Source organism: Ammospiza caudacuta, chromosome 3 (genome assembly GCF_027887145.1).
Source record: "Ammospiza caudacuta isolate bAmmCau1 chromosome 3, bAmmCau1.pri, whole genome shotgun sequence".
Classification (NCBI taxonomy): domain Eukaryota; kingdom Metazoa; phylum Chordata; class Aves; order Passeriformes; family Passerellidae; genus Ammospiza; species Ammospiza caudacuta.
The window spans coordinates 3,951,687-3,971,769 of NC_080595.1; the positions used below are offsets into that span (position 1 = coordinate 3,951,687).

At 45.8% G+C, this 20,083-nt stretch overlaps 1 protein-coding gene across 3 annotated transcripts in view; it reads right to left on the reverse strand.

Moving 5' to 3' along the window:
• CCDC85A (coiled-coil domain containing 85A) overlaps nucleotides 1–20,083 on the reverse strand; it is a 162,556-nt gene that overhangs the window by 60,870 nt on the left and 81,603 nt on the right. For 2 of the 3 annotated variants that reach the window (XM_058801736.1, XM_058801735.1), the window contains exons 3-4: nucleotides 7,617–8,005; nucleotides 4,232–5,147 (exon numbers count right to left, since the gene is read on the reverse strand). In XM_058801736.1, the coding sequence (XP_058657719.1) occupies nucleotides 4,232–5,147; nucleotides 7,617–7,835 (1,135 nt within the window). In that variant the 5' untranslated portion in view covers nucleotides 7,836–8,005. Of the gene's footprint in view, nucleotides 1–2,971; nucleotides 3,040–3,854; nucleotides 3,931–4,231; nucleotides 5,148–7,616; nucleotides 8,006–20,083 lie in introns of all 3 variants that reach the window. The other variant, XM_058801738.1, reaches the window with a different exon arrangement.

Here is a 20,083-nt window from a genome sequence, read left to right on the forward strand (position 1 = left end):
GACATCACAAGAAAAAATTCTACTGATCCTGGTGGCCTTTGGTTTCACTCTGCACGGTGAGCAATGCTGCCCCAGGCTCCAGCTGTGCAGTGCTGGGTGCCACCAGGACAGCTCAAATCACAGCCAGAGTGTGTGCAGTGCCATTGATGACAGGCAGATTATTTGCATTTCAACTTGAAGAAACATGAAGTGTAAGAAAACACACATGGAAACATGACATCATGCCACTCTTGAGCCAGCCAAGGGGAGCTGTTTGCACAGAGAGGGTATCACTTCACTCAGCAACATTGTTAGGAGTTTTTTCTCTCTGGAGTCACACTGCAGTTTCCCCTTTTTACTCAGTGCAGTGTTTTCTAATTTAATTTTCCTCCTCACAAATGCATTTATAAGAGAAAGTGTCCAAAATTTATGCTGAGTTTCTGTTTAGCCTGCAAACACCTTTGCTCAAGGAGAGGTGATGCTGCATCTGTTCTGTAAGAGCCCTCACACCTCCAGCAGTACAGGAGGTGTTAGTCAGCACTTTGACTTCTCTTCATTAATAACCTCAGCAGGAAGCAAGAAGCACACATGAAAGCCTTTGGATCCTTCCTTTCACACAAAAGTCAAAGCTCAGAGTAAAACAAAGGACTTCTTAAAATAGAAAGTTGAAAATAAATCACTTAGATGAAAAAACCAACACTCAGACTGCAAATGCTGAAAGCAGATCAATTTATAGAGGCACTTACACCCAGATATCTGTGTCAGAGCTGAACTGTCAAGTGTTCTTCTAGGGTCTATTAATGCTCTCTTCTCAAAATGTTTTTACTGCTGGTATCTTCTCATCTCATTTCAGCAATCTTTCCATCCCAAATACTTCTGTTCTCATTACCCAGAACATTTAGGTGTGATTACAGCAAAAGATTATAATGTTTTGTTTGGTTAAAACCTCTAGAATTAAATACATGTGTTTTCAATTAACAGGCACCAGGCCAAATTTTGCTCTCCCATTTTCTGTCACTCCAAAGTCTAAGGACACTCATTTCAGGAAAATATGTAGGAGAACCATGAAGCAGAGGGTATTTTTAAAGCCTTATAAATCTTATAAATGAAAGCTGACATGTCATACAAGAAAAAATACCAAGATCAAACCTTTGAGCATAGAAGATGAGAAGAATTATGAAAGGAAATGTTATCACCTCATCCTTTATTCCTCCAGCTGTGCCTGTGAGCGAGAGGCTGAGGTAACTTCCCCCATAGCTTAAAACATGCATGAAGGCCAATGATTAATGCATAAACACACCCTGCAAAGCAGCTCCAGCTGCACACAGCACATTGCTGATGGCACTGCAATGTCACACTGCAGCCCCACTCTGGGAGCCACCTGCAAACCCTCTGCTCCACCCCACACCTTCACCTACAGCCCCAGCTCTGGGGAGGTCACACCCCCTGTGGGATCCACTGCTTCCCTGTGCTCACAGCACTGCAAATCCAGCTAAATGGGAGCTGCTGCAAACTCCCATTTCTCCAGGAATAGCCAGGCTGCTCCCAGACATGCTCCCAATTCGGAGCAGCAGCTCCAGGTAGAGAGTACAGCACTTTTGGAATGAGGTCTGACATGCAGAGGAATAATTTCTCCTCTCAGACATGATTCAGGGCCCAGCTCAGAGCAAGGAAGATGGGACAGGCTTGTACTGACTCTGGTAAACTCTGACTATGCAGTTAAATATTTTATTTTACTCCTTTAAATATCAAAACACGTTTGTCTCTGCTGTTTATCACCAGCACTTCACTCTTGCTGCTCACATGACAGCCCACAAGAACTACAATAAGTTTAGAACTTGTGCAAACTCATGACACAGATGTGCAAACATCTGTCAGCTACAGATCCTCCAGATTTGAAAGCAAACTGGATGGCACCAATGTGATATAATATTGTATGTACAGCATGGCTTTGGGATCATTATCAAATATTGTCCTTTTGTGCTGCTCAGCAGAGTTTGGGGCCAGGTTTCCAGGCCATTTCCCAACTCCCATTGTCACAATTTCGGCATTGCTTACAACAAGCCCAGGATTTTTATTGCCTACTCTCAGCTGGCAGGGTCAGGTACACACAGAACATCCAAATTCACATTTACACATTATTTTCACAACAATAACAATTTATAATGAGCAGCACTTCTACCACTTCCCCACAACTTTACAGTAGCTGACAAAATCAGAACACAAAACACCCAGAAGGACTCAGCCTTGCTGTGAAGACCAAGTATTTCCCTGAAGTTTAAAGCCTTTTCTTCACAGCAGAGCTGTCAAGAGTCTTACCAAGTTTGATCAAGGTCAGACAGATGTCAGAATTAAACCTCAAGCTTGCAGCAAATTATATAAATATAAAAGAAGAGAGGTTTGACAACTTTCTGGTGAGAGGAGTTGTCAAACCAAAGAGGACTTCTCTGTAGAAGTGCTTCTATAAAGCCCAGGGCAGGCAAAGCTCTGATTAAAGTCAATAAAGAGCCTCCCAGAGCAGCAGCTGCCCTCTCCAGCCCCTTGTGGCCTGAGTCCAACCTTTTGACAGCTGAAATATGCTGCACAATGGATGCCAGTCAGCTCAGGAGTAAAGTAACGACTGCTTTCACTGCACTGCTAGGAATGTGGTTCTTAACAAGGCTACTTGGGGGAAAAATCCTAAAAACAAACAGAAAGCCTACAGTGCTGGTAGCAGAAACCCCATATCTTCCTCCCCCTGTGAGTTTTAAAAATAAATACTTAAAACCTTGGATCACCTTCCTGCATAAACTGTGGTGGACTGATGAACTCATGGGTGCAAGAAACAAGTCATTTTTAGAAATCTGGTTCCACATTCTGTGCTACTTACAGAAGGTCAATTGTAAACCCAAAAATCTGAATGGAGAAAAATATAGCATTTAATGGAAGTTGTGTAAGACCACCTTGAATAACTTCTGTATTGCACATCTTCACATATTTGTCACACACTCACCTTTTTAATCCTTTCCAAGTCTTTAGAAACAGGAGTCTCTACACTTACCATGCTGGGGTTGGTCAGCCCTGTCAAAAACACACATTTCACTGAAATCAATGTGGATTTGCCCCTGCAGAGAGGGGCTAACTGAAGGCATTGTGCAAGTTAATCCCAACAGGTCACTGCCAAGTGTGACCTGTGTTGGGGACAGCACCCATCTCACAGCACATCCAACAAGTGGCCACTTCCACTGATGCCTACACAGCTTTCACAGCTGCTCATGAAATGGAAACACTTGAGCTCCACCACAGACAATTTGCTGAGGCAAAATCAACACTTTCTGTGTAGAGCTCAATTTCAAATCTAAGTGTAAAGGTCTGAGAAAAGGGTTTTCAACTGGAACACTAATTGCCTTCATGAGAACATCCCAAAGCACGTGGAAGAAATAAAAAGTAGCAGGCTATAGGAATTGTGCTAAGTCTAAAATGAGTGATTTCCACAGCAGAGTAGGATGGCTGAACTTTGTAGCTTTCAAAATAACAAGATACTTACATTGTGACTCTCCTAAAACAAATAATTTATTTCCATCAGTCAGGATATACTGCACTTAAAACTAGGCATGTTCATTGGAAACCTTTCTAAAAGGCAGCAAGAACAGTAAAGAAACCCCTTCTTGATCTTCTTAAATTTTTAATTTGTTAAGATTAAAAATATGCAAACTCAAGGCTTTGAAAGGAGCTATCAGATTCATTTCTATTGAGCCTACTCTTATCTGGGGTCTTTTCCAAAGTTTATGGATAAGGATAAAAGAAGCCTTCAATCAATAAACAGGAAACTTCAAAATCTTTAAAATTACAGACAAAGCAGATTAGGAAGGTGGAAAGAAATTGGAGACACTCACCTCCACTCTGCTGACTCAGATACAAGCAGGACAAGAAACATAATGCAATTCCTGTCTTATGCAAACACAAATGCACCTGGGGACAAAGAGTTTACATCTACCAACCACAGAGCAGGGTCTGGGCTGCGATCTTCTCCTTGATACCCCACACCAACACTCAAAATGTATTTTCGCCCTACTTCTTTAATCTGCCCCACACCCGCTGGATGGACAAACGTATTCCAATGAAATTATCTGCTAAAGGAATAATGGTAACGCCAGACTCACTGCCTTTCATTTCACACCAAACATCATTCCTGCTGCAGAAATAGCTGCAATAACACCAAAACTACCTTAGCAATTTTCAAAGGGAGCTTTTGCTCCAAGCATTGACCCACCATTCATTCCGTTGTACAAACTCCTGTGGTGAGGGGACAGCTCATCTGTCACTTGTCTCCTGAGGGTCCCTTCTCTGCTGCCTCCGCTGAGGTGTTTGAGGTGCTCTGGGCTCCCTCCATAGTGCTGTTTGAGGTGCTCTGGGCTCGTACCCCTCACCTTGTGCAGGTGCTCTGTACTTCCACTGGGCGTGTGCTTCTGCAGGTGGTCAGGGCTGCCCCCGCTGTGCTTTTGGTGCTCAGGGCTACCCCCAGGCCTCTGCTTTTGAAAGTGTTCCGGGCTACTACTCAAAACGTGCTTTGGGATAGTTTCTGGGCTGCTTCCGCTGTGCTTTTGTGGTTCAGGTACTTTGACAATGGTTTTGTGGTGCTCAGGGCTCGGCCCTTTCAGGTGGTGATCAGGACTGCCAGAACCCCTGGGCTTCTGCAGGTGCTCGGGGCTGATACTCCTGTGCTTCTGATGCTCAGGGCTCCCTTCCCCCCGAGGTTTCTGCAGGTGCTCTGGACTGGTGCTTGGGTGGTGTTTGTGATGGTCTGGGCTGTCAGTGCTGCCCGTGCTGGAGGTGCTGCTGCCATCCCCCACATCTCTGATGTAGGCGCTGGCGGCCGTCAGCTGGCACAGGCTGATCTGGCTGTCGATGGAGCTCCGGCTGCCTGCTCCTCCGCCCTTCTCCTCATCCAGCAACACACACAACTCCTTCAGCTCCAGGTTCTCCTTAACCACTTCTTCCTGCCTCACTTCCAGCTCTTTCAGCTTCTGCAGGTACAGGGCCACCTCCTTGTGCATGACGCTGGCGCTGTACCTGCCCAGGCGCTGCCACTCGCGGGACACCCTCTTGCCCTTCTGCCGGTCGTCATCCAGGAAGCAGCAGAGGTCCCTCAGCTCCTGGTTATCTTCCTGCAGCTTCTGGTTGATGTCCTTGAAAAGAAAGATCATCATGGCAGAGGGGTGTCTAAAGGAATTGATGTTAAACTGTTACTGCAGACTCGTGTTTGAGCACTCCAGTAAGGCATAAATAATCCCATGTGCAGAGCTGGCACGTTGGAAATGCCCCGTGCTTTGAGCAAACAAAGCTGCTGTCCAGCAAAAACTTCCCTTAGCTTGGAGCTCATTTCTAATCTCCGATACAGCAGAAAAGTTTCAGGTGTTTAATTAATTTTCATGCTAAATACCAGAGTAATTTAGCTCCCAAATTGGGCAAAGATTGTAAGTGCTCTCATGATGATCTCGCTCCCCTGAGAAATATTCACCTGCGAGTTATTGCTAAATAAAAGTGCAAGGTACATCAGAAATTGTAATCTCTCTTAAATCATTAATTATTAACATTTAGACTCCCTAAAGCATAGTCACATAAAAAGATGACCATTTTAGTGAGTTTTTAAAGAGAGGGGTGTGCTGGATTTTGTTTCTGATTGGCATAAAAAGCCTTGTCAGTTGTCACTTAACCAGGACTGCTTCAACCACTCTGAAATGAAATAATCTGCTTAAATAGATTTTCTTTCACCCTTAACAAAATGAAGTACAGGATTCTATGCCCTTCCCTAAGTGATGAACAGTCTGAAGCAAATGCTGTGAAGTAAAAATGTTCAGGGCATTACTACAGCAGAATAAAAGCATTTCCAGCATTTTATCTTTCTAGTTTGGACTTGTGACCATATTTGTCTTTCTCCCATCATCTACATATCCATTCCTTATGAATGACATTACAGCCAGAGATTAGCCAAAGCTGTTAAAAAGTCAGTCTTATGGAAACACCATTTCAGTAAAGTTTCCTAAGGAAAGGAAGCTTTTGTGACTCCATCAGATTTAGGTGCATGAATGCCTGTGTTTGTCCAATTTTTACCTCAAATAACCTGGAATTTTAACAATTTCAACCTGTACTTGATAATGGCAAAAAAAATCTCAATGATGCTTTAAGGTGTCCTTAAAAGCCTCACCTAGTGAAACATGTTTGAAATTATCCCACAGTAGAATAAAAAAGAGTTGTGGAAGTGCACAATTCCTCAGTGAGGAAGCAGGAGACTCCCATCCAGCCAGGCATTCTTACTCATGGAGCAGTTATTTCACACAGGACAAAGGAGGGAGATTCCCAGACACCAACACAGGGCTCAAGAAATCTCCTTCTCCCAGATTCTTTCTGCAAGTTCCAGCTGAGGCATCTGAACAAAAGGAGGAAGTCAAACAAGACTCAAGGAGTTTGGAATTGAGAGAGGAATTTGTGACTCTGTCCTACCCACCTGAAGTGTGTTTGGTCAGTTATCTGGAAGATGCAGAAATCCAGATTTAAAATATGAGCTTCAGTTTTACTCAATACCACCATGGGTGGGTCTTTTTTACCCTCAGACACCACCAAAGGGACACAAATCCTTTGCAGAACACAAAAACTTGGGAGGCAGGAACTGTCTTCCCCCACGAGCTATTTATTTCATGCCATGCCATTATCAAAGACACTTTCTCAATAATTCTGTCATTTAAAGCCATTGTACAAGTGAAGAACTCTCTTCTAATGCACTTTCCTGTAATAATTCAAAATCCCACACTGCATCTCTGTCTCTTCTCTCCTTGCCTCCAAGCTCACCTCGCTGAAGGAATTTCCTGAAAATTCTCAAAGCAATGAGCCAGAAAATGCTCTGTAGTTCTCCCTACTCAAAGGTAACTTTCCAGGTCTATAATCCACAAGCAAGGTATTGCTCTGTAAATAACAACACTTTCTTCCCAGTCCTCAGAAGTGGGAAGGGAGCATTAGGGACTAAGCTCCTCACCCACAAGAGAGTGAAATTAAGAGTGGATAAAGCACTACAGACTTGCTCTGCCTCTGTCTGCAGCCTGCAGGAGCACGCAGCTAAGAATGGTTTGATCAGAGATATGTTATGTTACCAGATGTCTTTTCAGACAGTAAATTAGGGATTGGTTCTGACCATCCCAAACCCGAGCCCAAGGGTTTGCCATCCCCTGCCACAGGCTGCACTGCATCCTGGAAACGACCAGCTCTCTCCAGCAGCCTACAGCCTGCCTAAGTCTGTCTGAAATAGTGACAGAAAACAGCGTGAGCTACAGAAACCTTATTTCTGGGCACTTCAGGCAGGATCATTTAACCTCACTCACAACCAAGGAACTCTAACACAAAGCTGACAAGACTTCAGCATTTTTATCTACCCAAAAAATACCGGGGCAGAGCATAAACCAGCCGTGCCCCACCGCCTGCCTAATAGCTGGTGATCCCTTAGCCGGATACTTTGATTATTAAGCGGGATCAGACGCTTTTCACCCCGCTCCTCATGCACTTTTCTTGGGAGCGGCTCCTCCCAGACCATCCACCTGACGAGATCGCTCCCGGCGGGAGGCACCGCTCAAACTTCACGGCTCCCACCCTGCCCACCCCGCTACCTTCAAGCCGCGGATCTCGCCGAGGTGGAGCTGGAGGCGGCGGTTCACCTCGCGGATGAGGTTGCTGTGGTCCAGCATCGCGCTCATCTTCTCGGCCTCGGCGCGCCGGAGGCTGCGGATCAGCTCCTCCTTGCTCCACTTGAGCAGCTCCTCGTCCGACACCTTGGACAAGTCCTCGGCCGGGGCTGCTCCGCAACTTTCCGCCGCCACTTTGGACATGGTGGCGGCGCGGCAGCCCGGGGCACTCGCGGAGCCTCCCCGCGCTCCCGGGGCCGCCCCGCCGCCGCCGCCGGGGGAAAGGGCGAGCCCGGAGCCCGCGGGGTGCCCCCAGCTCCAGCGCTGGGCCGGGGGGAACGAGGGAGACCTCTTCTGGCCCCAGGCAGCGGATCCTGGAAAAAAGGAGGAAAAGGAGGAGGAAAGGGCGTGGAGGAAGCCGGGCCACAGGCTGGGGAGCAAACTTCCCCCGTCGAGAAGGAGAAAAAAAAAAAATAGAAAAAAGATCGAGACCAAAAGATCCCCGAGACAAGCCCGGCTCTTGCAACAGGTCAGCGCCAGCTGCGTGCGCCCGGTCCCCGCCGCAGCGCCAGGGATGCGCGGTGGCTCTCACGGTACCCGCCGCCCCCGGGCTGCGGGATGCAGGGGAGGATGCCAAGTGCCGATGCCGCGCACCATGGCGGTGGGCAGAGCGGGAATGAGCAGGGGACCGAGCGGGAATGAGCGGAGGCCGGAGCGGAGCGGGCGCTGCCGGCGCCAGTGGCGGGCGCGGGGCCGCTCGCGGCTTTTCAGCGGGGCGCGCGCCACGTGCGGGCGGGGGCGGCGCGGGCCCCGCGCGGCTCGCGGGCGCCCCCTGCCGGCCGAGCCCCGCCAGCGCGGCCGGGACCGGCCCGGGGCGGCCGCCGGGACGGACGGACACACCCGAGGGACGGACACGCACACCTGCGGCCGGGACACACCTGAGGCAGCGTCCCGGCTCTCCCAGCCGGTGACCGCCGCGCCCCGGAGAATGGAAGCACAAACGCAGCCGGCCGCACCTCCAGCAGCGCGGCAGGTCACACGCATTACATCACCGGCAGGCAGCGCCGCCCCGGCTCAGCGCGGCTCGCACCGAGCCTGGGGCAGCTCCTTACTCCAGCTGGGGGTCGCACGTCATAAACTAAACCCCTCACAGGAATTAGGCTTGGGCTGCTTATACACCTTCCCTAAGAATACTCAGCCGCAGTGTAGCAAGAGACTCACATTCCCCAATTCGCTCAGAGATACAAAGACTCTGCATAAATCTGCCTTGCAGATGATTTGAGAATGAAACTTGATAATCCATTCATGCTGCTTACAAAGAAAGATGAGACGGCAGATCTCAGAGGCAGAGGTGGATGAACTGAAACGATTAGATGAGTAATTGGTTGAATCCCTATTTTTCAATCACAAAGTTCCCCCTGAACAACCCCCCGCGGGCAGAGGAGGCTGCCTCACTTAATGGGCCCTTCCTGCCTCCAGTTCTGCAATTTTAGAATTATGTAGTATTAAAGAAGATTTCTAGCTCTTGAGGGGAAAATTGAAGTAGTTAATGCCAGCTCTGGCAGATCACAGGGTTGTAGCTGGCTCTGCACAGGCAGATGCAGAACCTGTCCCACATCACTGTCCCAGCCGGCGCCCTTGGCATTCCCTGCCAATGGCAGAGGCCCAGCCCAAGGATTATTTTCTGCTCTTAGTCCTGTTCAAAAGTTGCTGCTTAAATGGTTAAATCAAACATTGTTCCTTTGTTCTTACTGCTAATCCTCTCCCTGAACTGCCAGCTGTACTTGACCACAATAAAAGTTCTCCTGCTCCTATCCATCCTGGGCTACACTTGGGCTTTTCCCCACTCAAGTCCTCCATGTTTCCCCTCCCAATTGTCATGAAGAGATGTTCTTTCAGCTGATCCATTTTCCATGTGCCTCCAGCCTTCCAGGCACATGCCAGACACTCTGGTTCCACAGGAAGGTGGCTCAGCTGCAGGAGGAACCCCAAAGCCATCCCTGTCCATCACAAGAGCTCCACCCAAACCCAGAGCTTTGCCAGCATGAAATTCCATTTCTTGAGCAGCATCAAGTATTGTGTGAAAATTTTATTTTCTCTGCAAACTCTATCACTCTCTTAAATCCCCTGATTTTTTTTTTCCACTGCAAAGAACAAAGCTTGAGATAAAAGCATCTGACCAGCCACAGCAAAAATACAGTAAGAGGCCATGAAAAGGAGCTGTCATCGTTTCTGCCCAAATATATTTCATTTTAATGCAACTGAAAAAGAACAGCTTGGCAGCAGTAAATAAAGGCTTTTCTTCTTCTAATTCAGCAGTGTATGAGTTGAAAGGTCACATGATGTCGGATTTTTAAAAGTTCAAATTAATTTCCATCCTTGAAATAAACAGTTAACTGAAAAATGTCCAAGAACTTTTTAATCCAAAAGCTCCAGGGAAGAGTGCCCACTTGCCTCAGTGTTTGCAGCGTTTCTCTGGAGCAGCATTTCACAGCTTTGATCAGGAGGAGCCACGGAAAGCACAGATCTGAAAGGAACAGCTCCAGGGGACACCGTGTTCCCCACAAATACAAAGCACCTCCACAGCTGTCTCTTCAGGAGGCACAGTGTTATTTCACAGGCACCAGGGAGATAGGGGAATTCATGGAGCATGGACACTGGAAGCAGTTCAAACTTCAAAGGCCTGGGACAAATGTAGCTCTAATAATGAAAGCAAAAGTGTATCAAGTGAAACTAATCTGGAACATTTCTATAAGGAGAGGATCTAATTTCACATTCACTCACACTGGTGTAACAAGATCCAAACCAGAGTGGAAGTGCAACATAATTACTCCCATCTCCTTTAAGTTTAAAATTTTCCTCCTAGCCCACCTCACTGCCCAAATGCCAAGAACTTCCCTACTCCTGGGCTTTACTCTCAGGGATGAGGACCACAAAACAAACACTCTGCTTTTCACATCAAAGCTGCATTTTTGCAATACTCCCCTGAATAATTCTCATTCACAGCCTGCAATGGAGAGTCTGGGCAAATGGGTTTGGAGACTGCAGTGCTGGGATTGCTGCAGCCCCTGTCCTGTCCATCCCTGGCAGTTCCTGTCCATCCTCCAGCTCCTTCACTCCAGGTGCCAAATGCCAGCAGCAGTGTGGATCCACAGCCAATTAAACCTCCATAGCTGGCCATGCTTTGCCAGCCCAGGAACATTTCACTGCCGTGTCCTGCTCATGCCTGGACATGCAGACACCAAGGAATTGTTGCTGGAAAATTTCTCTGGCATATCCTCAAGGACTTGCTTTCATGGCTGTCTGCAGACCTCCAGTGCTTTGAGTCCCTGACTGCTGGGCAATCTCTAAGGATTATTATAACCAATAATAATTATCTGATGATTTTAAACTCTTGGACATTTCCAATGAGGCCCTAAAGCTGTTCAATAGCTCTCTGCCAAAAATATGTCATAGCCAAGTACTTGCCTAGCCGTCATTTTACACAAAGATGGCTAAACTGTTTTTGTTCAGACCTTCCAAAAATAGTTTTGAGAGGAGTTCAGACTTGAAAAATGTCATTCCCAAATTGGAAGTAAGTGGAGAGAGCTTTAAAAATGAAAAGTTCAAGTAATTTTAGTTACAGTTGCTTCTAGATGTTGCTCCCATCAGTCATGTGTCTGGAGCTGACACCCAACACAGCATCCCCAACATCAGCTGCTCTCCAGCACAGCCTGTCCCTGGGAGAGCTCCTCACCTTCCCATCCTGGCCCTGCAGAGTGTCTCTCCCCCATGGCACACCCCAGGCATGCATCTCCTGCCTGCCAGCCTGGCCATTGTTCCCTCATTGGTGTCACTGTCACAGCCCTCTCTGTCCATCCCTAGGTTAAAGATCTCCCCAGCAGCTTTGCCAAAATGGTTTTGCCTCATTTGGCCGGGTGGACCCCACCTCAACACTTCCCAACAGTCCTTGACACCCAAAGAGGGTCCCATGGTCACAAAAACCAGATCCCTGCTGTCAGTGTCCCAGGAATTACTGCCCACAGGATCCATTCACTGCTCCTCCATCACAGGATTCACATCCCAGCCCTGCCACTCCTGCACAGCATAAATGACATAATGCATTTTACAGTGCAACACAGATCAACTGTTCCTAATGGAGTCTCCAGCAGGGTTCAGAGTGTTGGTGCATATCAAAGTTAATAGTCTGACCCCAGGCCATCCACACAGCATTTCCTGCTTCACTGCATGCCCACTGCCACTGCACAAAGGATATTATGGGTAATGTCATCTGGCTAAAGCTGGCCACAAACAAAACCCTTCAGTACAGACACCTTTGTATTAAAGCCTTTACAGATGGAATCCTCGTCCTTTGCTCCTGAGCTGACCCCAGGTGAAAGTAAAGGCCAACTCTGAGCAAACCAAAGCAGGCAACATACACTTTTCTCATCCCAGAAATGCTTTGAGAGAGAAAGAAGTTCATGTATTTCCAGCTAGGAGAAAATGCAAAAGAAATCTAAAAAATGTTTTCAAAATAATAGTCTGAAGAGAGGGGGGAAGCTCAGCTTGAATTAATCATTGAGCTTTTTAAAACTTCAGAAGTTGTAACTTAAACCTTTTTACTTAATTACTTATAGTAAATAGTTTCTATTTATTCTGTAAGAAAACTAACTACATAAAGAGTTTTTTCTTCTTGAAATTGTTGAGAAGTTTACCTCCATATTTCAAAATTCAGAAATTCTCACAAAGCAAAGTTTTCTGTGAACTTCTTCCTGCTGCCACCTACACCTTCCTTATAGTCCAGCAACCATGCAAGTGCGAGGTAAGCTGGGTCAGCTTTGTGAGTCAATGAAAGAATAATGTTAAAATCTGCAATTTATGAATAATAACTGGTTTTCTCATGGATGACTGCACTGGTATGGCTCACAGAGGCTGTGTGGGATGCAAGGGAGGTGGGAGGAACACACAAGGCCAAGGATGGAGATGGAGCAGGTCCATCCCTGCTGGCAGAAGCCTGCATTTGGAGCAGACTAAACACACCCTGACTCAGGCAGTCACCAAAGATGTCCCAGAGGAGAGGAGAATGAGAATGGGAATGTCCTGCTCAAGCTTAGGCAGTGCCTGTGGCCCAGCCAGACTGGCAGCTCTCACTTGGAATCTGTAATAGGATGAAAACTCCTGGAAGGTCTTACGTAGGCACTTTGCCTTTTATTTCAGTTGCAGACTTGTGTGTATCTCCTCCAGGACAAACCCAGGATCCCCAAGTCAGGCATTACTCACAGGAGGTGTGCAAGGAAAAGGCCACTCAAACTGACAGGGAATTGCTTCTGCAGGTGCTGGCCCATGCTCCTGAAGCTGCCTGCTCATCCCAGTGAGGCTCATGGAAATGCACATGCCTCAGAAGTGCCCAAGGTTAAACAAGTGGGCTGATGGCTGATCCTCAGAGACAGCACCAAATATGGGAACAGGCACCTTTCCAACCCAGCACAAAACATCCCTGAGACAATAACTTACAGGCATCCATAGATGTTACAGGGAAATCATTAATTGTAACATTTTTATGGCGTTGATTTTATCGTGGAGGGCTTGGCAACTTTTCTGCAGAGCTGACAGTTTGTGCTGGCTGGGATCCAACAGAGACACAGAACCAGAGCATCTGGGGGGTTGTTCAATTGTGCTCCCATTCTTCATTTGGGTAACACTGGGCTTTGCTTCCTGTTCATACTTGATTTGTGAGTTAATAAGGGGCCAGATGCTTCTTTCCACCATTGTTGATGGGAATAAAGTACATGCCCACATGGTGGGGAGTGAGACAAGGTGCATGTCCTACAGCATCATCCCTTGCTTCCCCAGCCCTGGAAGAATGGCAAATACTGGCACAGCATCCACAGACATGAAGATGGAGACCTTCTGTCCTCCTCTAAGACATCAATACAGATTTAAGCATTTATACCATGCTTAGTAAGCACTGGAATGAGATGAAGGCTTTACTGATACTTGTTAATAAAACATTTCTACAAAAAGTGATTACTCACTGCATTGTTTATAAAGCTGTGTGTGTTTAGTAAAACCAATCTACAACAGGACAGAGCTCCAATGGTTTGTAACACTGTTCTTCATTTAGAACCATCTTAATTTAGCAAAAAACCATTTAAACCAGTCACCTGTCCACTCACTCTGGCTGCCTCATGATTATGGGCAGGATTTTTTCATTTACAACAGACGTCCCAAATGCCAGGTTCTGCCTGCAGTCTGGTGGCTCTGCTGTGAAATCATTGGTTATTTATTCACCACTTACTCTGTCCCAGAGACACCAGTGCTGTGCTGCAGAAGCCAATTTCTCCCTGTCTCTTGCTGCTCCACTGACAACTTCCACAGTGCAGCTCAGTGGGACTTCCAAATCATCCAAACTTCTCATCCCAAGGTTTTCACATCTTTACTAGGACTACCTATTTACAGAAGCAAAATTAGATTCTTTTGAAGATTTCCCTGGAGTCACTTTAAATACTAGACTGGTTTAAAAACACAAACAAAACCATTCATCCAGCCAAGCACGAGTCCTTGAGCACAAAACTGGAAACCAAGGAACACCCACAGGAGACATTTGCACATCAGTCCATATCAGTCTCCTGTCCTCACTGCAAGCCCAAGTCCATCTCAGCCCTTCCCACAGGCCAGGCCACAGCACCTGGAGTTCTGCTTCCCACAATGTCCCTCCTTGTCTGGGCTCCAGAGCCAGGCCAGCAGCTCATTTAACTGCAATGCTGCCCTGCCAGCCTAACCCAGGCTGCATCTGAGGGGTGCACAGCTCTGCACGGCTCCTGCTGCAAGAAACAATTCCAAGACAAAAGGGCTTTAACTTTTAGATGATAAAAGGCAGCAGGAGTAACACAACCTCTCCAGCAGATGTGGCTGTGATAACATTCATTTCCTTTATACCAGTTGCAGCTCTGATAATTCCCATTTCCTTATCCCTATTCTTTAAAACTGGGCTGTTTTTTCCCATTCCTTTTTAATTAAAAAACAAACAAACAAAAGGACAAGAACAGAACAAAAACCCAGAAGAATAACAACAAAATCTTCCAACGTTTGGGCTGCTATGAAGTGAAGCATTCAGAGCTCATCTAACAGAACATGGCACTTCCTATTGAGTGCATTCCCTGTGCTGCTCCAGCAGTTTAAAACCACTGCAATATTTCCTGGGGTTTATATCCCACATCTGAGCAGTTCCTCAGAGGCTCTGCAGGAGCTGGGCAGTAACAGGGGTGAAGGAGCAGGCTCAGAGCCCTGTGGGCTCATGCACAATGGCAGTGAGCACAGCCTGACCAGCACAGCACACACCTTTTGCCATTTTGTAATTGCTACCTACAGATTAGGTTTTCATGAGAAAAACAAGCAAAGTTGCCCAGAAAAGGAGAGTTAAGGGTATGGCAGTAAAACTATCACAATGCCTAGTGGAGTTCTCAGTTTCAGCTGGAATTAAGGCCCAGCTGGATCTGAAGTCATTGCCTTCATATCAGCTGGAGACTACAGGACTGTAGAAGGAAGCTAACAGATAAACTGCTCACTTGCTCCAGCCCTGTGCAGACACCAATGGCTGCAGAAATTAATTAATTATCAGCTCTGACAATGGAATAAGGACTGCAGTGTATTACCCATGCTGAGCCTCATTCATTTATTTGCACTGCAATAAATGAGACCCCCAGCACGCACTGGGATCCCTTGGAGCTGGGGCTGTAGAGCCCCTAAAGGAGAGGACTGTCCTCAGTCTAGTCCATAAAAAGACAGCTCCCCTAGAATTTCCAAGATGCACCTTTAAACCTCTGGTTCCTGCAAAGAGGCAGAATTAGTTAAATCTGAGTGTCCCATTTAATATGTGGGCATTTCCCACTCCAAAGCTGCACTCACATTAAACTAAAGAAAGAACAAACCACAGCTTTGCTGTCAGTTCAGCAAACAGGAATCAACTGAACATTTCCCATCATGTCATACAGTGAGACTTTAAAGTTCTTCCTCTGGTTTGAGGCCACTGAGAGATGCATCTCCATATCAATGTGTGAGTGCCCCTCTCAGAAGGAAGGTGCACAGTAACTGCAAAGGCAGCTCATGAGGTTATTGAGAGAACAACAATGCCCACAGATCACCTTCCTCTGCAACTTTCATCTCCAGGAACACACTCCTTAATTTTTCTGCTGATTCCTCTCAGCAGGAAAAATCCATTAAATATTTAATTAGGCTGTGTTCAATATATTAGGTAAGTGAGCCACTCTATCTAGTGCTAACTAAACATTAGATGCTGTATCATTACAACACTGCTGCAATGATATGCACATTATTGGAGATTTTGGGCTGAACAGGAACAGCAAAACCAAAAGGAACACCCAAATCAGGATTTCTATTCTAAGCATCCTCCTTTGAGCTATTATTGCTTAATCAATTCCTGAGGAGAGGCATGAACTGGGCATTGGAGTGAGGGGGTTTGGGGCTTGTTTGAGTTTTTAAGGATTTTCTCTATTGAATTCATCAGTAGGGAAACCCTTGTGTGTGGCTTGCACAGCCACAGGCCAGGGTGGACATTCCAAACTGAATGAAACAGAGCTAAAACAGAGAGAGGGCAACTTAGCAATTCCAAGAAATAAGATTTAATCTAAGTAAAGCACAAACCATTCCTTGAGAAAGGCCAGCAGAATCCTGCTGACCTCAGTCACTTCCCAGCAATTTGGGATGACACACACCACAATGTTTGGAATACACAGGGAGAGGAAAGAGAATCTCATTGCTGCACATTCTGTCCCAGCTGAGGTATGAAAAATGCCAAGGGCAAGTGGTTCTGAAAAGAAATGGATATATTGCAGTTGAAACAATTGTTTCCAACAAGGAAATATTAGACACCAAAAACCTCAACCCCAGCCTTCAGAGGACGAGCATTTCTCAGTTTGTAACATTAGCTAAACAAAGTGCCCAAAGACCTTTGCACAGCAAGCTCCTGCAGCTCCAGCACATGGGAACCCAAGGAGGATCTAACCCAGAACTGAGATTCCCTGGCTGACTCAGCCCCTGCTCTCAAATTGTAATTTTCTAATCTCTGTGGACAGGGACAGCTGGGCTCAGTCCTGAAGCACTGGGATGTGATGCCACCATCTAAACCCCCAAAAGTGACTAACAGAAAGTTTTGATTATGAAAAGAAACAAACTTCACTCATTTCTAATAGGAATTCAGTGCTATGGAGGCAGAGACCAGTTAGATATTTTAGAATTTGTCCCAAAAGTCACTGGCTCCAAAACATGACTTTCCATTATTTGCAAGGACTCTTGGACTCATAACCTTCTCAAATACTCCTTACCAGCCTTGGTCCTCATCTCTTTTTAAAAGCAGAATAACATTTAGACAAAGAAAATGACAGAAACAAAATTAGAAGAGGGAAATAGCTAATAAAAAAATAATTAGGGAAAAAAAAATCACACTGCCTGCTTTTTTCTCTTGTCAACTAAAATCCTCACACAGTTGCAGTAATCCAAGTGGTACTTCCTTATGTTGCCAAAAATGCAAAGATGTTAAAGAGAATTTTGCAAGTCAGCCATGTGTCAGAAAATCCCAGCTGATTGAGCTTTGATAAATGCTCTTTTAAAAAAGAGCAAATGTGGTTGCATTCTTTTTTCCACTATGATGCCTTTTTTATTTTGCTGGGAAATTTTTTAACAGTGGTTCTTATAACCATTAAAATCAAACCATTTGGGGAAAAATGCAGAGCACAGAGCCCTGTTGCAAACAGACACAAGAAGATATGCAGCTGAGAAATTACTTTTGGAAATAAAACAGGTTTTGGAACCAGACCATCTCCAACTTAACACAAACCCAGAATATCCCTGATCTATCACAGGCATTGGGGGAAGCAGTTTGGACCAAATTGAAAGGAAAACTTCCCAGAGGTTTTCTTCCAAGAGGATCAGATGTTGATGCTTCCCTCAAAAGCAGCTATTTATAAATAAATAAATAAATAATAGAATAGAATAGAAACTGTTATTTTCCATACAACCTTCCAAAGCTCAGACAAAATGAAGGACAAAGTCAGAGGGTTTCATCATGATTACAGACATAAAAAGAAAAGAGAACAAACTACAACCAGATCCCGTTCAAGATACTATTGCTTTAAAGACACTCCCCTTCTTCAAACAGTGACAGAAATGTGCTGGTCCCAGAGGGAAATTAAAAATCTTCTCATCTTTGTGCTATAATCTTCTTGTTTCTCCTCTTGCAGGGACACAGATCACTGCTCAGCCCCGTGACACATCCCTGTGCAGCAGGGATGGGCTGAGCTGTGCCAGGCTGGCCTAAACAAGGAGCATTTGGGGAGAGGGAAGCCATGGAAGGCATCAGACCAATGCAATGCAGGACAAAGCTGAGAGGATTCCTGGATCCATCTGCATAAACAGGAGCAGCCTGATGTGGATGGATGGGCACTGCAGCTGCTCACTTTGCCAGGATTCTGAGGGAAAGATGATTCCTGGTATGAAATCATCTTCACCAAGTTTACATCTCAATAATCCACTTAAAATGTACAAGAACTAATTAAGCTTAGTGGATAATGACGGTAACAACAGTCCATAGTAATTTCTAGCACTTTCTATCTTCAATGCACTTTACAGGCATTAACTAATTAATGGATAACATGAATTAAAAAATCAATGCATGAGCATAGCATATGATTAGAATTAACATTTCAATTACTCTCCTTATTTGACCACTGCATTTACAAAACACTTCTCACTTCTTTGCACGTGTGTGTAACAATCAGAAAGGATCCTGTACAACTTATCACAAAGCAATTTTAGAGTTTCAGAGCTGTCCTGTACACTGAGAACTCACATCTGCTCTCCTATTGTCCCTGAAATTCTGCCCTTTTTAGCTATTTCCACAGATTCTTGTTACTGTAATCCCTTCTTCCTTAAGCTTTGCTCCTGCACAGGGGATACTGTGAAGTTCCTGCAGCTCCTGGAGTGCTCACACCCAGACACAAAAGCTGCATTTGGGAACTTCCAGACCAAATCCCAAATCCCATTGCTTCTTCCCACATGGCAAAACCCCCAGCAGATACCTGGTGAGTGCAGCCCTCACTGATGCACCTCCAAAATCACCTCAAGTGCTGAAAACAGAGCAGTGCAGAGCTCTCCATGGGCCAACTGCTCTGGATCTGCTTCACAGGACATTGCCTTCAGCCAGAGCCTTCAGCAGATTAAATTAAATGCAATTGTATCTGTGCAGGGGCCAAACGTGGAAGTCTCCCACCAGCAGGAATTGAGGTTTTCAGAAACACAAAACAAAGACACATTTTGGCAACTTGTCTTCCCCTGCTGCCAATTTAAACCTTACAGTTTAGAATTACTTCCTTTCAACATCTGTTGTTTTGTGGCAAACAGATTGACCTTTGTGAGAGGGGAAAGTTCCTTCTGGGTTTCTTTGCAGACCACTGGCCTGCAGGGATGTCAGTGTCTGGATAACTCACACTTGTTAGATTTTCCCAACAGTTTTTGAGGGTTTTCAGGTACTAAATCCAACCCAAAGCCACGAGGACCCACACACATTAGCTACCACACACAGCCTGCAATAAACAGAAACCTCCCACAGCTGACAGGGTGAGTGCATTTGCCTTTTCTCCAAAACACCAATTTGCAGCATTTTCCCTGCTGGTGCCTTCCATCCATCTGCAGAGACTTGCAGTTTGTCCTCCTGCTGTTCCACGCACCTTTTCAATGAAAATTAATTCATGTTGCAGCATTTTCCCTGCTAGGTGTGTAGGCTGAGCCTGCCTTGCCCTGCTGCTCTCTGCAAGCTGCCCAGCCAGACTTTCCTGCAGGAATCTCTTTTCCCACACATCCCCACACAACGGTTGAGTGTTACATGTGGGCCAAAAGCATTTCTCCAGCCTGACACCTCCTTCAAAAGTTACCTTTTTCAAGTGACTTCTCTGCTCCTGTCCAGCTCTTCAGGAGGCTGCAGCCTCTCTGAGCAGCTGTTCCTGCTCCAATCCCCTTCCCTGGGTGCTGTTTCCATGTTCCCAGTCGATGCAATCAATAGCTCACTTCTCATGTTTGCCTGATTACATAAAGGAATATGGATCCAGTGCTTCCAGAGCACAGGTTGAGGTGACAAAGGGGAGCACAGCAGTGAAAGCCAACAGCAATCACTCAAACCCTGCTGAATAAAGTTCTTTGGAATAATTCAATTATCAGCTTCCTTTTCCCATTTAAATTCATTAAATGCCCATAAACTTCTAACAGGAAAGGCCAGCACTGATTTTAATCTTGCTCATTACCTCTCCTGCTTCTGACTAATAGGGCTGCAAATATTCATTCTCGTGTTAATTAATTTTTTATAATGTTATTATTCTTTAAAATGGACTCTTTCTTTCATTTACACAGAAGCTGGCTGGTGAGGTCTATATACTGAATTTTCCAGCTCATTGGATTTTACT